General features: G+C 61.4%; 1 protein-coding gene across 6 annotated transcripts in view; it reads left to right on the forward strand.

Annotated features, from left to right (window-relative positions):
* Nucleotides 1-16,456, forward strand: part of tlk2 (tousled-like kinase 2) — a 159,995-nt gene that overhangs the window by 99,897 nt on the left and 43,642 nt on the right. For all 6 annotated transcript variants that reach the window (XM_070864730.1, XM_070864729.1, XM_070864732.1 and 3 more), the window contains exons 12-13: nt 10,545-10,611; nt 11,816-11,913. In XM_070864730.1, coding sequence (XP_070720831.1) covers nt 10,545-10,611; nt 11,816-11,913 — 165 coding nt within the window. The remainder of the gene's footprint in view (nt 1-10,544; nt 10,612-11,815; nt 11,914-16,456) is intronic.

A 16,456-nucleotide genomic window follows, 5' to 3' on the forward strand; every position in this document is an offset into this window, starting at 1 on the left:
GCCCCGTCCCTCCCCCCTCTCACTCTTCCCCCCCCCCCCCAGCCACCTTTTCTTCCTCCCTCTTTCGCTCTCTCTCACTCTCACTCTCCCTCCCTCTGTCCCTCTCTTGCTCTCCCTCCCTCTGCCCCTCTCACTCTGTCCTTGCCCCCCCACTCTCCCCCGCGCTCTCTCTCTCTTTCCCTCCCTGCTCCCTCTGTCTATCCTCAGCCCTGATCATATTGAATGGGCCGACTCCTGCTCCGATTTCTTATCTTCCTCCCTCTGTCTCACTTTCCCTCGCTCTCCTCCCCCCTCGCCTCGCCTCCTCCCCCCTCGCCTCGCCTCCTCCCCCTCGCCTCGCCTCCTCCCCCTCGCCTCGCCTCCTCCCCCTCGCCTCGCCTCCTCCCCCCTCGCCTCGCCTCCTCCCCTCTCGCCTCTCCTCCTCCCCCTCGCCTCTCCTCCTCCCCCCTCGCCTCGCCTCCTCCCCCTCGCCTCGCCTCCTCCCCTCGCCTCTCCTCCTCCCCCCTCGCCTCCTCCCCCTCGCCTCGCCTCCTCCCCCTCGCCTCGCTTCACCCCTCGCCTCGCCTCCTCCTCCTCGCCTCACCTCCTCCCCCCTCGCCTCGCCTCCTCCCCCTCGCCTCCTCCCCCTCGCCTCGCCTCCTCTCCCGTCGCCTCATCTCCCCCCTCGCCTCGCCTCCTCCCCCCCTCGCCTCGCCTCCTCCCCCCTCGCCTCCTCCCCCCTCGCCTCGCCTCCTCCCCCCCTCGCCTCGCCTCCTCCCCCCCTCGCCTCGCCTCCTCCCCCCCTCGCCTCGCCTCCTCCCCCCCTCGCCTCGCCTCCTCCCCCCCTCGCCTCCTCCCCCCCTCGCCTCGCCTCCCAACCCTGCCTCGCCTCCTCCCCCTCGCCTCTTCCCCCCCTCGCCTCGCCTCTTCCCCCTCGCCTCGCCTCTTCCCCCTCGCCCCTTCCCCCCCCCTCGCCTCGCCTCTTCCCCCCCTCGCCTCGCCTCTTCCCCCCCTCGCCTCGCCTCTTCCCCCCCTCGCCTCTTCCCCCCCCTCGCCTCTTCCCGCCCCTCGCCTCGCTTCTTCCCCCCCTCGCCTCGCCTCTTCCCCCCCCCTCGCCTCGCCTCTTCCCCCCCCCTCGCCTCGCCTCTTCCCCCCCGCCTCGCCTCTTCCTCCCCCGCCTCGCCTCTTTCCCCCCCCTCGCCTCTTCCCCCCCCCTCGCCTCGCCTCTTCCCCCCCTCGCCTCGCCTCTTCCCCCCCCCTCGCCTCGCCTCTTCCCCCCCTCGCCTCGCCTCTTCCCCCCCCTCGCCTCGCCTCTTCCCCCCCCTCGCCTCGCCTCTTCCCCCCCCCCTCGCCTCGCCTCTTCCCCCCCTCGCCTCGCCTCTTCCCCCCCTCGCCTCGCCTCTTCCCCCCCTCGCCTCGCCTCTTCCCCCCCTCGCCTCGCCTCTTCCCCCCTCGCCTCGCCTCTTCCCCCCTCGCCTCGCCTCTTCCCCCTCGCCGCGCCTCTTCCCCCCTCGCCTCGCCTCCTCCCCCCCAAGCCTCGCCACCTCCCCCCCTCGCCTCGCCTCCTCCCCCTCGCCTCGCCTCCTCCCCCTCCCCTCGCCTCTCCTCTTCCCCCCCTCGCCTCTTCCCCCCCCTCGCCTCGCCTCTTCCCCCCCCTCGACTCGCCTCTTCCCCCCCTCGACTCGCCTCTTCCCCCCCTCGACTCGCCTCTTCCCCCCCTCGCCTCGCCTCTTCCCCCCCTCGCATCGCCTCTTCCCCCCCCTCGCCTCGCCTCTTCCCCCCCCTCGCCTCGCCTCTTCCTCCCCTCGCCTCGCCTCTTCCCCCCCTCGCCTCGCCTCTTCCCCCCTCGCCTCGCCTCTTCCCCCCCTCGCCTCTTCCCCCCCTCGCCTCTTCCCCCCCTCGCCTCTTCCCCCCCTCGCCTCTTCCCCCCCTCGCCTCTTCCCCCCCTCGCCTCTTCCCCCCCTCGCCTCTTCCCCCCCTCGCCTCTTCCCCCCTCGCCTCTTCCCCCCTCGCCTCTTCCCCCCCCTCGCCTCTTCCCCCCCCTCCCCTCTTCCCCCCCTCCCCTCGCCTCCTCCGCCTCGCCTCCTCCCCCTCGCCTCGCCTCCTCCGCCTCGCCTCCTCCCCCTCGCCTCGCCTCCTCCCCCTCGCCTCGCCTCCTACCCCTCGCCTCCTCCCCCTCGCCTCGCCTCCTCCCCCTCGCCTCGCCTCCTCCCCCTCTACTCGCCTCCTCCTCCCTCGTCTCGCCTCCTCCCCCCTCGCCTCGCCTCCTCCCCCCTCGCCTCGCCTCCTCCCCCCCTCGCCTCGCCTCCTCCCCCCCTCGGCTCGACTCCTCTCGCCTCGCCTCCTCCCCCCCTCGCCTCGCCTCTTCCCACCCTCGCCTCGCCTCATCCCCCCCTCCCCTCGCCTCTTCCCCCCCCTCGCCTCGCCTCTTCCGTCCCCTCGCCTCGCCTCTTCCCCCCCCTCGCCTCGCCTCTTCCTCCCCTCGCCTCGCCTCTTCCCCCCCTCGCCTCGCCTCTTCCCCCCCCCTCGCCTCGCCTCTTCCCCCCCTCGCCTCGCCTCTTCCCCCCCCTCGCCTCGCCTCTTCCCCCCCCTCGCCTCGCCTCTTCCCCCCCTCGCCTCGCCTCTTCCCCCCTCGCCTCGCCTCTTCCCCCCCTCGCCTCGCCTCTTCCCCCCTCGCCTCGCCCCCTCCCCCCCAAGCCTCGCCTCCTCCCCCTCGCCTCGCCTCCTCCCCCCTCGCCTCGCCTCCTCCCCCTCGCCTCGCCTCCTCCCCCCTCGCCTCGCCTCCTCCCCCCTCGCCTCGCCTCCTCCCCCCTCGCCTCGCCTCCTCCCCCCTCGCCTCGCCTCCTCCCCCCTCGCCTCGCCTCCTCCCCCTCGCCTCTTCCCCCCCTCGCCTCTTCCCCCCCCTCGCCGCTTCCCTCGCCTCGCCTCCTCCCACCTCGCCTCGCTTCCCCCCCTCGCCTCGCCTCCCCCCCTCGCCTCGCCTCCCCCCCTCGCCTCGCCTCCTCCCCCTCGCCTCGCCTCCTCCCCCTCGCCTCGCCTCCTCCCCCTCGCCTCGCCTCCTCCCCCTCGCCTCGCCTCCTCCCCCTCGCCTCGCCTCCTCCCCCTCGCCTCGCCTCCTCCCCCTCGCCTCGCCTCCTCCCCCTCGCCTCGCCTCCTCCCCCTCGCCTCGCCTCCTCCCCCTCGCCTCGCCTCCTCCCCCTCGCCTCGCCTCCTCCCCCTCGCCTCGCCTCCTCCCCCTCGCCTCGCCTCCTCCCCCTCGCCTCGCCTCCTCCCCCTCGCCTCGCCTCCTCCCCCTCGCCTCGCCTCCTCCCCCTCGCCTCGCCTCCTCCCCCTCGCCTCGCCTCCTCCCCCTCGCCTCGCCTCCTCCCCCTCGCCTCGCCTCCTCCCCCTCGCCTCGCCTCCTCCCCGTCTCCTCATCCCCCCCCTCGCCTCGCCTCCTCCCCCCTCGCCTCTTCCCCCCCCCTCGCCTCTTCCCCCCCCTCGCCTCGCCTCTTCCCCCCCCTCGCCTCGCCTCTTCCCCCCCCTCGCCTCGCCTCGCCTCTTCCCCCCCTCGCCTCGCCTCTTCCCCCCCCTCGCCTCGCCTCTTCCCCCCCCCTCGCCTCGCCTCTTCCCCCCCCCTCGCCTCTTCCCCCCCCTCGCCTCGCCTCCTCCCCCCAAGCCTCGCCTCCTCCCCCTCGCCTCGCCTCCTCCCCCTCGCCTCGCCTCCTCCCCCTTGCCTCGCCTCCTCCCCCTCGCCTCGCCTCCTCCCCCCTCGCCTCGCCTCCTCCCCCCTCGCCTCGCCTCCTCCCCCTCGCCTCGCCTCCTCCCCCTCGCCTCGCCTCCTCCCCCCTCGCCTCGCCTCCTCCCCCCTCGCCTCGCCTCCTCCCCCCTCGCCTCGCCTCCTCCCCTCGCCTCCTCCCCCTCGCCTCCTCCGCCTCGCCTCCTCCCCCTCGCCTCGCCTCCTCTCCCTCGCCTCGCCTCCTCCCCCTCGCCTCGCCTCCTCCCCCTCGCCTCGCCTCCTCCCCCTCGCCTCGCCTCCTCCCCCTCGCCTCGCCTCCTCCCCCCTCGCCTCGCCTCCTCCCCCCTCGCCTCGCCTCCTCCCCCCTCGCCTCGCCTCCTCCCTCCTCGCCTCGCCTCCTCCTCCCTCGCCTCGCCTCCTCCTCCCTCGCCTCGCCTCCTCCTCCCTCGCCTCCTCCCCCTCGCCTCGCCTCCTCCCCCTCGCCTCGCCTCCTCCCCCTCGCCTCGCCTCCTCCCCCTCGCCTCGCCTCCTCCCCCTCGCCTCGCCTCCTCCCCCCTCGCCTCGCCTCCTCCCCCTCGCCTCGCCTCCTCCCCCTCGCCTCGCCTCCTCCCCCTCGCCTCGCCTCCTCCCCCTCGCCTCGCCTCCTCCCCCTCGCCTCGCCTCCTCCCCCCTCGCCTCCTCCCCCTCGCCTCCTCCCCCTCGCCTCCTCCCCCTCGCCTCCTCCCCCTCGCCTCCTCGCCCTCGCCTCCTCCCCCTCGCCTCCTCCCCCTCGCCTCCTCCCCCTCGCCTCCTCCCCCTCGCCTCCTCCCCCTCGCCTCCTCCCCCTCGCCTCCTCCCCCTCGCCTCCTCCCCCTCGCCTCCTCCCCCTCGCCTCCTCCCCCTCGCCTCCTCCCCCTCGCCTCCTCCCCCTCGCCTCCTCCCCCTCGCCTCCTCCCCCTCGCCTCCTCCCCCTCGCCTCCTCCCCCTCGCCTCCTCCCCCTCGCCTCCTCCCCCTCGCCTCCCCCCGCGGCCTCGCCGCCTCTTCCCCCCTCGCCTCGCCTCTTCCCCCCTCGCCTCGCCTCTTCCCCCCTCGCCTCGCCTCTTCCCCCCCCTCGCCTCGCCTCTTCCCCCCTCGCCTCTTCCCCCCTCCCTCGCCTCGCCTCTTCCCCCCCTCGCCTCGCCTTTCCCCCCCCCTCGCCTCGCCTCTTCCGCCCCTTCGCCTCGCCTCTTCCGCCCCCTCGCCTCGCCTCTTTCCCCCCCTCGCCTCGCCTCTTCCCCCCCCCTCGCCTCGCCTCTTCCCCACCTCGCCTCGCCCCTTCCCCCCCTCGCCTCGCCTCTTCCCCCCCTCGCCTCGCCTCTTCCCCCCCTCGCCTCGCCTCTTCCCCCCCTCGCCTCGCCTCTTCCCCCCCTCGCCTCGCCTCTTTCCCCCCCTCACCTCGCCTCTTCCCCCCCCTCGCCTCTTCCCCCCCCTGCCTCGCCTCTTCCCCCCCCTCGCCTCGCCTCTTCCCCCCCTCGCCTCGCCTCTTCCCCCCCCTCGCCTCGCCTCTTCCCCCCCCCCTCGCCTCGCCTCTTCCCCCCCCCCCTCGCCTCGCCTCTTCCCCCCCCCTCGCCTCGCCTCTTCCCCCCCCTCGCCTCGCCTCTTCCCCCCCCTCGCCTCTTCCCCCCCCTCGCCTCTTCCCCCCCCTCGCCTCTTCCCCCCCCTCGCCTCTTCCCCCCCCCTCGCCTCTTCCCCCCCTCGCCTCTTCCCCCCCCTCGCCTCTTCCCCCCCCTCGCCTCTTCCCCCCCCCTCGCCTCTTCCCCCCCCTCGCCTCTTCCCCCCCCTCGCCTCTTCCCCCCCCTCGCCTCTTCCCCCCCCTCGCCTCTTCCCCCCCCTCGCCTCTTCCCCCCCCTCGCCTCTTCCCCCGCCTCGCCTCTTCCCCCGCCTCGCCTCTTCCCCCCCCCTCGCCTCTTCCCCCCCCCTCGCCTCTTCCCCCCCCCTCGCCTCGCCTCTTCCCCCCCTCGCCTCGCCTCCTCCCCCCTCGCCTCGCCTCCTCCCCCTCGCCTCGCCTCCTCCCCCTCGCCTCGCCTCCTCCCCCTCGCCTCGCCTCCTCCCCCTCGCCTCGCCTCCTCCCCCTCGCCTCGCCTCCTCCCCCTCGCCTCGCCTCCTCCCCCTCGCCTCGCCTCCTCCCCCTCGCCTCGCCTCCTCCCCCTCGCCTCGCCTCCTCCCCCTCGCCTCGCCTCCTCCCCCTCGCCTCGCCTCCTCCCCCTCGCCTCGCCTCCTCCCCCTCGCCTCGCCTCCTCCCCCTCGCCTCGCCTCCTCCCCCTCGCCTCGCCTCCTCCCCCTCGCCTCGCCTCCTCCCCCTCGCCTCGCCTCCTCCCCCTCGCCTCGCCTCCTCCCCCTCGCCTCGCCTCCTCCCCCTCGCCTCGCCTCCTCCCCCTCGCCTCGCCTCCTCCCCCTCGCCTCGCCTCCTCCCCCTCGCCTCGCCTCCTCCCCCTCGCCTCGCCTCCTCCCCCTCGCCTCGCCTCCTCCCCCTCGCCTCGCCTCCTCCCCCTCGCCTCGCCTCCTCCCCCTCGCCTCGCCTCCTCCCCCTCGCCTCGCCTCCTCCCCCTCGCCTCGCCTCCTCCCCCTCGCCTCGCCTCCTCCCCCTCGCCTCGCCTCCTCCCCCTCGCCTCGCCTCCTCCCCCTCGCCTCGCCTCCTCCCCCTCGCCTCGCCTCCTCCCCCTCGCCTCGCCTCCCCCCTCGCCTCGCCTCCTCCCCCCTCGCCTCGCCTCCTCCCCCTCGCCTCGCCTCCTCCCCCTCGCCTCGCCTCCTCCCCTCCCCCTCGCCTCGCCTCCTCCCCCTCGCCTCGCCTCCTCCCCCTCGCCTCGCCTCCTCCCCCTCGCCTCTTCCCCCTCGCCTCTTCCCCCTCGCCTCTTCCCCCTCGCCTCCTCCCCCTCGCCTCCTCCCCCTCGCCTCCTCCCCCTCGCCTCCTCCCCCTCGCCTCGCCTCTTCCGCCCCCTCGCCTCGCCTCTTCCGCCCCCTCGCCTCGCCTCTTCCGCCCCCTCGCCTCGCCTCTTCCGCCCCCTCGCCTCGCCTCTTCCCCCCCCTCGCCTCGCCTCTTCCCCCCACCTCGCCTCGCCTCTTCCCCCCCTCGCCTCGCCTCTTACCCCCCTCGCCTCTTCCCCCCCTCGCCTCTTCCCCCCCCTCGCCTCTTCCCCCCCCTCGCCTCTTCCCCCCCCCCTCGCCTCTTCCCCCCCCTCGCCTCTTCCCCCCCCTCGCCTCTTCCCCCCCTCGCCTCTTCCCCCCCCCTCGCCTCGCCTCTTCCCCCCCTCGCCTCGCCTCTTCCCCCCCTTCGCCTCTTCCCCCCCTTCGCCTCTTCCCCCCCCCTCGCCTCGCCTCTTCCCCCCCCCCTCGCCTCGCCTCTTCCCCCCCCCTCGCCTCGCCTCTTCCCCCCCCCTCGCCTCGCCTCTTCCCCCCCCCTCGCCTCGCCTCTTCCCCCCCCCTCGCCTCGCCTCTTCCCCCCCTCGCCTCTTCCCCCCCTCGCCTCTTCCCCCCCCTCGCCTCTTCCCCCCCCCTCGCCTCTTCCCCCCCCTCGCCTCGCCTCTTCCCCCCCTCGCCTCGCCTCTTCCCCCCCCTCGCCTCGCCTCCTCCCCCCCTCGCCTCGCCTCCTCCCCCTCGCCTCGCCTCCTCCCCCTCGCCTCGCCTCCTCCCCCTCGCCTCGCCTCCTCCCCCTCGCCTCGCCTCCTCCCCCTCGCCTCCTCCCCCTCGCCTCCTCCCCCCTCGCCTCCTCCCCCCTCGCCTCCTCCCCCTCGCCTCCTCCCCCTCGCCTCCCCCCCCCTCGCTTCCTCCCCCCTCGCCTCCTCCCCCTCGCCTCCTCCCCCTCGCCTCCTCCCCCTCGCCTCCTCCTCCTCGCCTCGCCTCTTCCCCCCCTCGCCTCGCCTCCTCCCCCCCTCGCCTCGCCTCCTCCCCCCCTCGCCTCGCCTCCTCCCCCTCGCCTCGCCTCCTCCCCCTCGCCCCGCCTCCTCCCCCCTCGCCCCGCCTCCTCCCCCCTCGCCCCGCCTCCTCCCCCTCGCCCCGCCTCCTCCCCCCTGGCCCGCCTCCTCCCCCCTCGCCCCGCCTCCTCCCCCCTCGCCCCGCCTCCCCCTCGCCTCCTCCCCCTCGCCTCCTCCCCCTCGCCTCCTCCCCCTCGCCTCCTCCCCCTCGCCTCCTCCCCCTCGCCTCCTCCCCCGCGCCTCCTCCCCCGCGCCTCCTCCCCCTCGCCTCCTCCCCCTCGCCTCCTCCCCCCACGCCTCCTCCCCCCCACGCCTCGCCTCCTCCCCCCCTCGCCACGCCTCGCCTCCTCCCCCCTCGCCTCCTCCCCCCTCGCCTCGCCTCCTCCCCCCTCGCCTCGCCTCCTCCCCCCTCGCCTCGCCTCCTCCCCCCTCGCCTCGCCTCCTCCCCCCTCGCCTCGCCTCCTCCTCCCCCTCCCTCGCCTCGCCTCCTCCTCCCCCTCCCTCGCCTCGCCTCCTCCTCCCCCTCCCTCGCCTCGCCTCCTCCTCCCCCTCCCTCGCCTCGCCTCCTCCTCCCCCTCCCTCGCCTCGCCTCCTCCTCCCCCTCCCTCGCCTCGCCTCCTCCTCCCCCTCCCTCGCCTCGCCTCCTCCTCCCCCTCCCTCGCCTCGCCTCCTCCTCCCCCTCCCTCGCCTCGCCTCCTCCTCCCCCTCCCTCGCCTCCTCCTCCCCCTCCCTCGCCTCCTCCTCCCCCTCCCTCGCCTCCTCCTCCCCCTCCCTCGCCTCCTCCTCCCCCTCCCTCGCCTCCTCCTCCTCCTTCCCCCTCTCGCCTCGCCTCCTGCTCTCTCTCTCTCCGTACCTCGCTCCTCTCCCTGTCTGTCAAGGAAGAGCAGGCTGCCTTGCCATGCTGTCCAGTCAGCTGCTGGTAGGTTTGCAGGAGTGGCCTGGAGTGATGTCGTTTCTCTTTCCTCCCACTCCAGCAGCAGTTTGTGGCTTCCACTTGCTGTCTGATGTGTAAATCCTATAATTTCTCGCACATGTGTTGAGAATTTAAATTAAACCATTTGAAATTAGTAAAGCGTGTTTGTAGTTTTGAGATGTGTCCGCAGGCCCCATGGATCCCTGCACACATTTCCCCCCACAGTTATTGATGATGGAATTCCAACATTTCACTGGTTATTATTGAGGGTGGTCATGATCTTTTCTAGGTTGACTTTATTGTGCTGAAAGGAGATTTAATCTTTCTAAATATCTACATACAATTAATAGTCATTTTAAAAAGGCTTGCTTTGTTTTTCTAAATGCTGTAAAAAGGGAATTTACTCGCAACAAGGCTGATTGGTATAGCCTTGGGTTTTATGTTTGAATTCGACTTGTGTTTTTTGTGTATGTCGTGGAGCACAGAGATGTGTTTAAAACATTGGGAAAATGTTGCTGAGGTTTTTTATAAGGGAATTTGGATACTTGCCAAAAAATAGTTTTGAAGTAATTGTGTGGAATTAGTTCGAGTTGTTTGTAGAATCAAAAAATAGACGTGTTCCTGTGTAATTTAATTATCTGGGATCGAGCTACCCGTTTTCATTTGCAATCACTGCTTCTCGAGCAGCTACCTTGGACTTTAATTGAGCCCCTCTAGCAAGAGCCAGATCATTTTGAGGGGGTCTAACATAAAACAGAGTCCGGGCAAATGGGTCATTTTGCGGTTGGCAAACAGTGACTAGTGGGGTGCCGCAGGGATCGGTGCTGGGTCCTCAACTATTAACAATCTATATTAATGACTTGGATGAAGGGACCAAGTGTAATGTAGTCAAGTTTGCTGATGATACAAAGATGGGTGGGAAAGCAAATTGTGAGGAGGGCACAAAAAATCTGCAAAGGGATATAGACAGGCTAAGTGAGTGGGCAAAAATTTGGCAGATGGAGTATAATGTGGGAAAATGTGAGGTTATCCACTTTGGCAGAAATAATAGAAAAGGAAATTATAATTTAAATGGAGAAAAATTGCAAAGTGCTTCAGTACAGAGGGACCTGGGGGTCCTTGTGCATGAAACACAAAAAGTTAGTATGCAGGTACAGCAAGTAATCAGGAAGGCAAATGGAATGTTGGCCTTTATTGCAAGGGGGATAGAATATAAAAGCAGAGAAGTCCTGCTACAACTGTACAGGGTATTGGTGAGACCACACCTGGAGTACTGCATACAGTTTTGGTCTCCATATTTAAGGAAGGATATACTTGCATTGGAGGCAATTCAGAGAAGGTTCACTAGGTTGATTCTGGAGATGAGGAGGTTGAGTTATGATAGGCTGAGTAGGTTGGGCCTATACACATTGGAGTTCAGAAGAATGATAGGTGATCTTATTGAAACATATAAGATAATGAGGGGGCTCGACAGGGTCGATGCAGAGAGGATATTTCCACTCATAGGGGAAACTAAAACTAAGGGACATACTCTTAGAATAAGGGGCCGCCCATTTAAAACTGAGATGAGGAGAAATTTCTTCTGAGGGTTACAAATCTATGTAATTCTCTGCCCCAGAGAGCTGTGGAGGCTGGGTCATTGAATATATTTAAGGTAGGGATAAATAGATTTTTGAGCGATAAGTGAGTAAAGGGTTATGGGGAGTGGGCGGGGAAGTGGAGCTGAGCCCATGATCAAATCCGCCATGATCTTCTTGAATGACGGAGCAGGCTCGAGGGACCAAATGGCCTACTCCTGCTCCTATTTCTTATGTTCTTATTTTGAATAGATCCAAGACTAAGTCGCAATGCACGTCACTAAACCACTGAAGGTTATAAAATGAATGCCTCTGAATGTTTTTAAACCTTGAGCCTGGGGAGGAATTCAACACAATACACTCAAGGTTGTGCCCAACCAGTTAATCTCAGCAGAAATATGATAACCTGTTTGATTTCTTTTTGCAGGTTGACTTTAGCAGAATACCATGAACAGGAAGAAATCTTCAAACTAAGATTAGGACATTTGAAAAAGGTTTGTTGAGCCGCCTTCCTGTGCCAGAGGGGTTATGTTCGGTCCCAAACTGGAGTCCACACAGGAATCTCCCCGGTCATTTCATTTCTGTGTTGTGCTTTCTCTCACTTACTGTGTAGCTGTATCCTGACTGAAAGTTTCTGCAGTGACAGCTCTGTTCTCCTTTGGAGGATCTGACTGTTTTGGAAGTTGGGACCGGATCCTCGGGGGGTGGGAGGAGGAGTGTCTCAGGGAGTATACCAGTGTATGTTAGGGTTCCGCAGCACAGAAAAGTTTGAAAATCGATGTTCTAGATCAAAATGCACACCAGTGTAGCTCAGAAACACTCTGGGACAAGTCCTGATGGGTAAAGTATTGGTCTGCTTACTGCTGAGTGTCAGGGAGCAAAGTAACTTCACCAGGGACAGCAGTACCCGCAGGATATTTGGCAAGATGTCCCATGCAGAGAATGTTCTCCTTTTCTCCCCTCCTGTACTGAAGGTGGTGAATCGTGCTGGAGTACCATTCTACTTGTACCGACAGAACCTCTGGTACTTCAGCCCCAGTGCCCACTCTTCATGGGTGAGTCTAAATGTTGAGTATAACGGGCACCACAGTTGACCTTGCTCCTGTATTCACGACTGGCCACGTGCAAACTTTCCAGCACAGCGGAGAATTGCAGCACTACTACTTCTCTATCCGAGAGCTGGCTCGGCACTTCAAGCGTGGCACCTTCTGGTCTGTGTGGCTCGGTGCTGTGCTGCATCTTGAACTTAAGCTAGTGATGGTCAGTTGTCGTGGTGTGGGGCAGGCCTGATGGAGCAGCCCGTCAATTTCGTATGTACATGAGCCATTTGCCCAACTACTGCAGAAAGAGTTATTTTGCTCCTGCTTGCTGAAGGAGGTGCCTTCTGTCACCTATTAGTGTCTTGTGTAGATATCATCATTCAGGCCTGACTATCCTTCATCAAACTTTAGGTGAGGGGTGTGCAATCAATAGCTGGTGAAATGGACATTACTGTATCTTGCATTCAAAAAAAAATCCAGAATCACTTTCAAATTACTAGAAAACTTGAAAGTACGCAGTTACTTTTAAATGAATTTTTCTACCTTTGTTGAGTATTGTCGCTGTGTTAGATGCTGGCTCCATTGTTCTGTCTGACTGGGGCATTGTTTGCTTAGATTGTGTTTTTAATTGACTAAATGCTCCCTTTCTCTTGTGCAGGAGGAGGCCGAGATACAGGCAGAGCTCGAGCGGTTGGAAAGAGTACGTAATTTACACATACGGGAACTGAAGAGGATACACAATGAAGATAATTCACAGTAAGCTATCCATGTCTCTTGTTATATCATCATAGGCGGTCCCTCAAACGAGGATGACTTGCTTCCACAAGAGTTCAGATGTTTCAATGAAGGACCCGATGTTCCAGTCCTGAACTCCAATTGAGGGGGTGGATCCATGCCTGTGCGTGGATTTTTTTAACGTGACCGTTGCACATCAGCCACCACACGGGCTTGACAGAGCTAGGCCTTTATCCAGTGGCAAGGGTTAATCAGGACGACTGGAGACCTACTCTGCTGCATATACTTTACAGGGAGGCAGAGCTAACTTTCTCATGTTTCACTCTTGTGTTGCAGTCTTCCCATGCCTCGGGTTGTGAGAAAGGGACTTGTTTGGTTTGGCCAGAGTTTTAGAACTGCATATTGAGGCAGTAAGAGATATAGTTCAAGTGAGCAGGTTAACTGTGTGATCTATCTGGTTTTTTCCCACTTTGATCCCTGTCCATACTAAAAAAATATGTTCCCACCACACGTTCACTTTTATTTAAAAAAAAAATATATATATATATAAATAAATAAAGAATGGAAGCACCACTCTTACCCCTGAAAACTGACCAGTTATTGGGATATGGCCATGTGGGAACAGCAGCAGAAACCTGCCACTCTGAAGGACTGTAAGGCTTATCCAGGAGACCTGCGTAACGTACTCCAGCCTTATAGGAGAACGGTTGGCAGCTGATAATGAGAGGCAGAGCTTTTCCTTCCTTCATGGATGTCATTGACTGAATCCTCTGTTCACCCGTCTTGGGTAATCCTTGCCACTGGACCAAGACCTAGCTCTGTCAAGCCCGTGTGGTGGCTGGTGTGCAATGGCCACCACACGTTAAAAAAACAGGCATCTTCCACCCTTCAAGATGTTGTTTAGGTCCTTCTTTGAAACACCTGTGAACTCATCCTTTTTTGGTGTCGAAGCAAGTCATCCTCATTTCAAGGGACTGCCTATGATGATGATGGTGCTGCATCCCAGATACACAAAAGCCATGGGTGACCTCAAATTATTTTAAATGGTCAAGCACTCCGGCAGTGGATGGTTGGGAATTTCACTTCCCAGGAATTTCAGGGCTATTCTTTTTAGAAACATAACATAAGAATTAGGAGCAGGAGTAGGTCATTCCACCCCCGGAGCCTGCTTCACCATTCAATAAGATCATGGCTGATCTTCTACCACAACTCCATTTTCCTACACTATCCCCATATCCCTTGTTTCCCTTAATATCCAAAAATCTATCGATCTCTGACTTGAATATACTCAACGACTGAGCCTCCACAGCCCTCTGGGGTAGCAATTCCAAAGATTCACCACCTTCTGACTGAAGAAATTTCTCCTCATCTCAGTCCCTTATTCAAAGACTGTGACCCATGGTTCTAGACTCCTCAGCCAGAGGAAATATCCTCCCTGCATCTACCCGGTCAAGCCCTGTAAGAATTTTGTATGTTTCACTGCGATCACCCCTCATTCTTCTAAACCCTAGAGAATATAGGCTGATTTATTCTGAAGAAAGAACAAACTTGCATTTCTATAATGCCAATCCTGACTTCAGGATGTGCAAAACCACTTCACAGCCAGTGAAGTACTTTAGAAGTGTAGTCACTGTTGTAATGTAGGAATGGTGGATAGGGAGGGCACCGGTAAATGGGGGATAGGGGAGGGCACCGGTAAATGGGGGATAGGGGAGGGGCACAGGGGAGGGGCACCAGTAAATGGGGGATAGGGGAGGGCACCAGTAAATTGGGGAGGGGCCCCAGTAAATGGGGTAAGGGGAGAGGCTCTGGTAAATGGGGTAAGGGGAGGGGCTCTGGTAAATGGGAGATTGGGGAGGGGCACCAGCAAATGGGGGATAGGGGAGTGGCACCAGTAAATTGGGGAGGGGCACCAGTAAATGGGATAAGGGGGGAGGCTCTGGTAAATGGGGTAAGGGGAGGGGCACCAGTAAATGGGGGATAGAGGAGAGGCACCGGTAAATGGGGGATTGGGGAGAGGCACCAGTAAATGGGGGATAGGGAAACCAGCCCTGTGTGCGCATTAGGTCCGTGCAGCAGAGCTGGTCTTCAGTCGTCCTGGTTAACCCTTGCCAATGGATAAAGGCCTAGCTCTCTCAAGTCCATGTTGTGGCTGATGTGCAACGGTCACCACACGTTAAAAAAAAAATCCACGCACAGGCATCTTCCACCCCTTCAATTGGAGTTCAGGACTGGAACATCGGGTCCTTCATTGAAACATCTGTGAACTCTTGTGGAAGCAAGTCATCCTCGTTCGAGGGACCGCCTCTGTTCACCCTCACCAGATACTTGACCAGGCGTCGACACATCTAGAAATTCAAATGTCAGTTATCAAAGTAGCAGCTTTTGACTCGCCAGGCACATATAGAGTGGGTGCCATTTTCACACTAGGAGTCATAGGCTGCTAGTCTACTTGAAAAATTTCAGAGCCCTGAATCACTTTTAATTTCCTGCACTGAAGCTGTCGCTGGGTCCAACACATGTGGGTTGCTTTACAGAGCAGGAGTCAAACCTTCTAAACGCCTCAATTTAAAAATTCTCATCCTTATTTTTAAATCCCTCCATGGCCTTGCCCCTCCCTATCTCTGTAATCCCCTCCAGCCACACAAACCCCCCCCCCGAGATGTCTGCACTCCTCTAATTTTGCCCTCCTGAGCATCCTGATTGCAATCACGCAACCATCGGATGCCGTCCTTCTGATGCCTCGGCCCCAAGCTCTGGAACTCCCTGCCTAACCCTCTCCGCCTCTCTACCTCTCTGTCCTCCTTCAACACGCCCCTTAAAACATATCTCTTTGACCAAGCTTTTGGTCACCTGCACTAATTTCTACTTGAGCGGTTCAGTGTCAAATTTTCATTGCATTATACTCCTGAAGCGCCTTGGGACGTTTCACTAAAGGTGCTATATAAATACAAGTTGTTGTTGATTAATGGCCAACAGGTCTACAGTATCCTTGATCCAGCTATTGCTACTCTATAAATTTATTGTCTCATATGTGCTTGCTAGGCTGCTGTCTTGTACTGTACTTGGAACACTTTGTGCACGTCCCTCCACGTCTTGCAACAGAAGGGACCGAGCAATGAGTATTGTCTCATGTAGCCGGGACTCGCCGCAATGTTTAATTCATCTTCCAATTTAGGATCCCACCTTTGGTTGCTTCTCCTAATAGATAATGATTAAAAATAGCATGACTTTTTTTTAAACGACATTACAGCTGCCAGTATTTTATTGACATTCCAAAGAAGATTAAATGGTCTGAAAGTGAGAGAAAATATCTCGAGGAATAAGTGCTGGAAGGCGAAGCTTTCCTTATTTTTCCCACCCGCTGTTGGGCTCGACCATTCCAGGCTGGGTATGGCATTCTCCACAGATGGTATTGGCTCTGAATTTGCGGTCAGAGGCTTCCCACAGGGAAATGCCTCCGATCTACAAATAAAATGCCCACGTACCTGGTGGTCCGGAGATACGGAGACTTGCGGTCCTGCTTCTCTCCGAGCACCCGCGGGTAGAGGCCTACGTATCTTGGGTGCAGGTGGTTCGCAAGCGCTCCTGGGATCACGTGGGCTGGCCCAACCAATAAACGAAGGGAATCCCCATTCATGCTCATGGAGATTCCGCATGAATGGAAATACCCCCAAAAATACATATTCACATCAAATAAATAAATTACATATTTAAAATTGATTAAAATTACAGTTAATTAAATATTTTAGACAAAAATTTAATTTTTTGAAAAATAAATTTACATGTTTAGCGGAGCTAAAAATAAACTTGCCTTAATGCACAGGATTTTTAATGTATAAATGATATTTTATTTTTATGTTTTTCTAAACTCTTACACTGGTAAAAGCAGGCCTTACGTTTACTTTTACAAGGCGTAAGAATTTCACGAATATTCGGTCGGCAGAAGTTGTGCAAATAGCCCAACTCTCCTCCTGTAGATGCCCTTTTCCCAGAGATGCATTAGATCGGTCAACTTGACCGATCGCAAGTTCCGGGTTTTTGCGCAGGCGCTTTGTGCGCGAAAACCAGGAACTAGCGCGGCCCTTGCTAGCCTGTGAGCGCCTCGTACCTACAATACGGGCCAGTGTGTTCTCTCGGCAAGTGATGTGCTTAACTGGAACCTCGGTAGAGAACCATTTACTGCACCAACCAAAGCCCACGCCAGCCATGAGACTGATCATTTGCGGTTTGTGTACTGTGGCCCACACCCGTTCGGAGTTTTGCTTAAATTGCCCCAAACTCCCTTCACATCGGATTCTTGCAGCGAGGAAACCTTCATCCCAGTTGCTGTGTGAATTTGAATTCTGATGCCAAGTTCTGTTGGCAGATGGGTAGGCCATCTCCATGTCAGATTGGTTAACCAAAGGTCAAAGTTTATATTAACCCCAGACTAGTAACAGACCATTTGACCCATGATAAATGCTTGTTTAAATATATGAATATATGAATAAGAGAACATTTGATCATGTGACTTGTACTACAAAAATCTATGGGCTACTGAATTTAAAAACTAGACTGCTCA

This window comes from Pristiophorus japonicus, chromosome 21 (assembly GCF_044704955.1).
Source record: "Pristiophorus japonicus isolate sPriJap1 chromosome 21, sPriJap1.hap1, whole genome shotgun sequence".
NCBI lineage: Eukaryota > Metazoa > Chordata > Chondrichthyes > Pristiophoridae > Pristiophorus > Pristiophorus japonicus.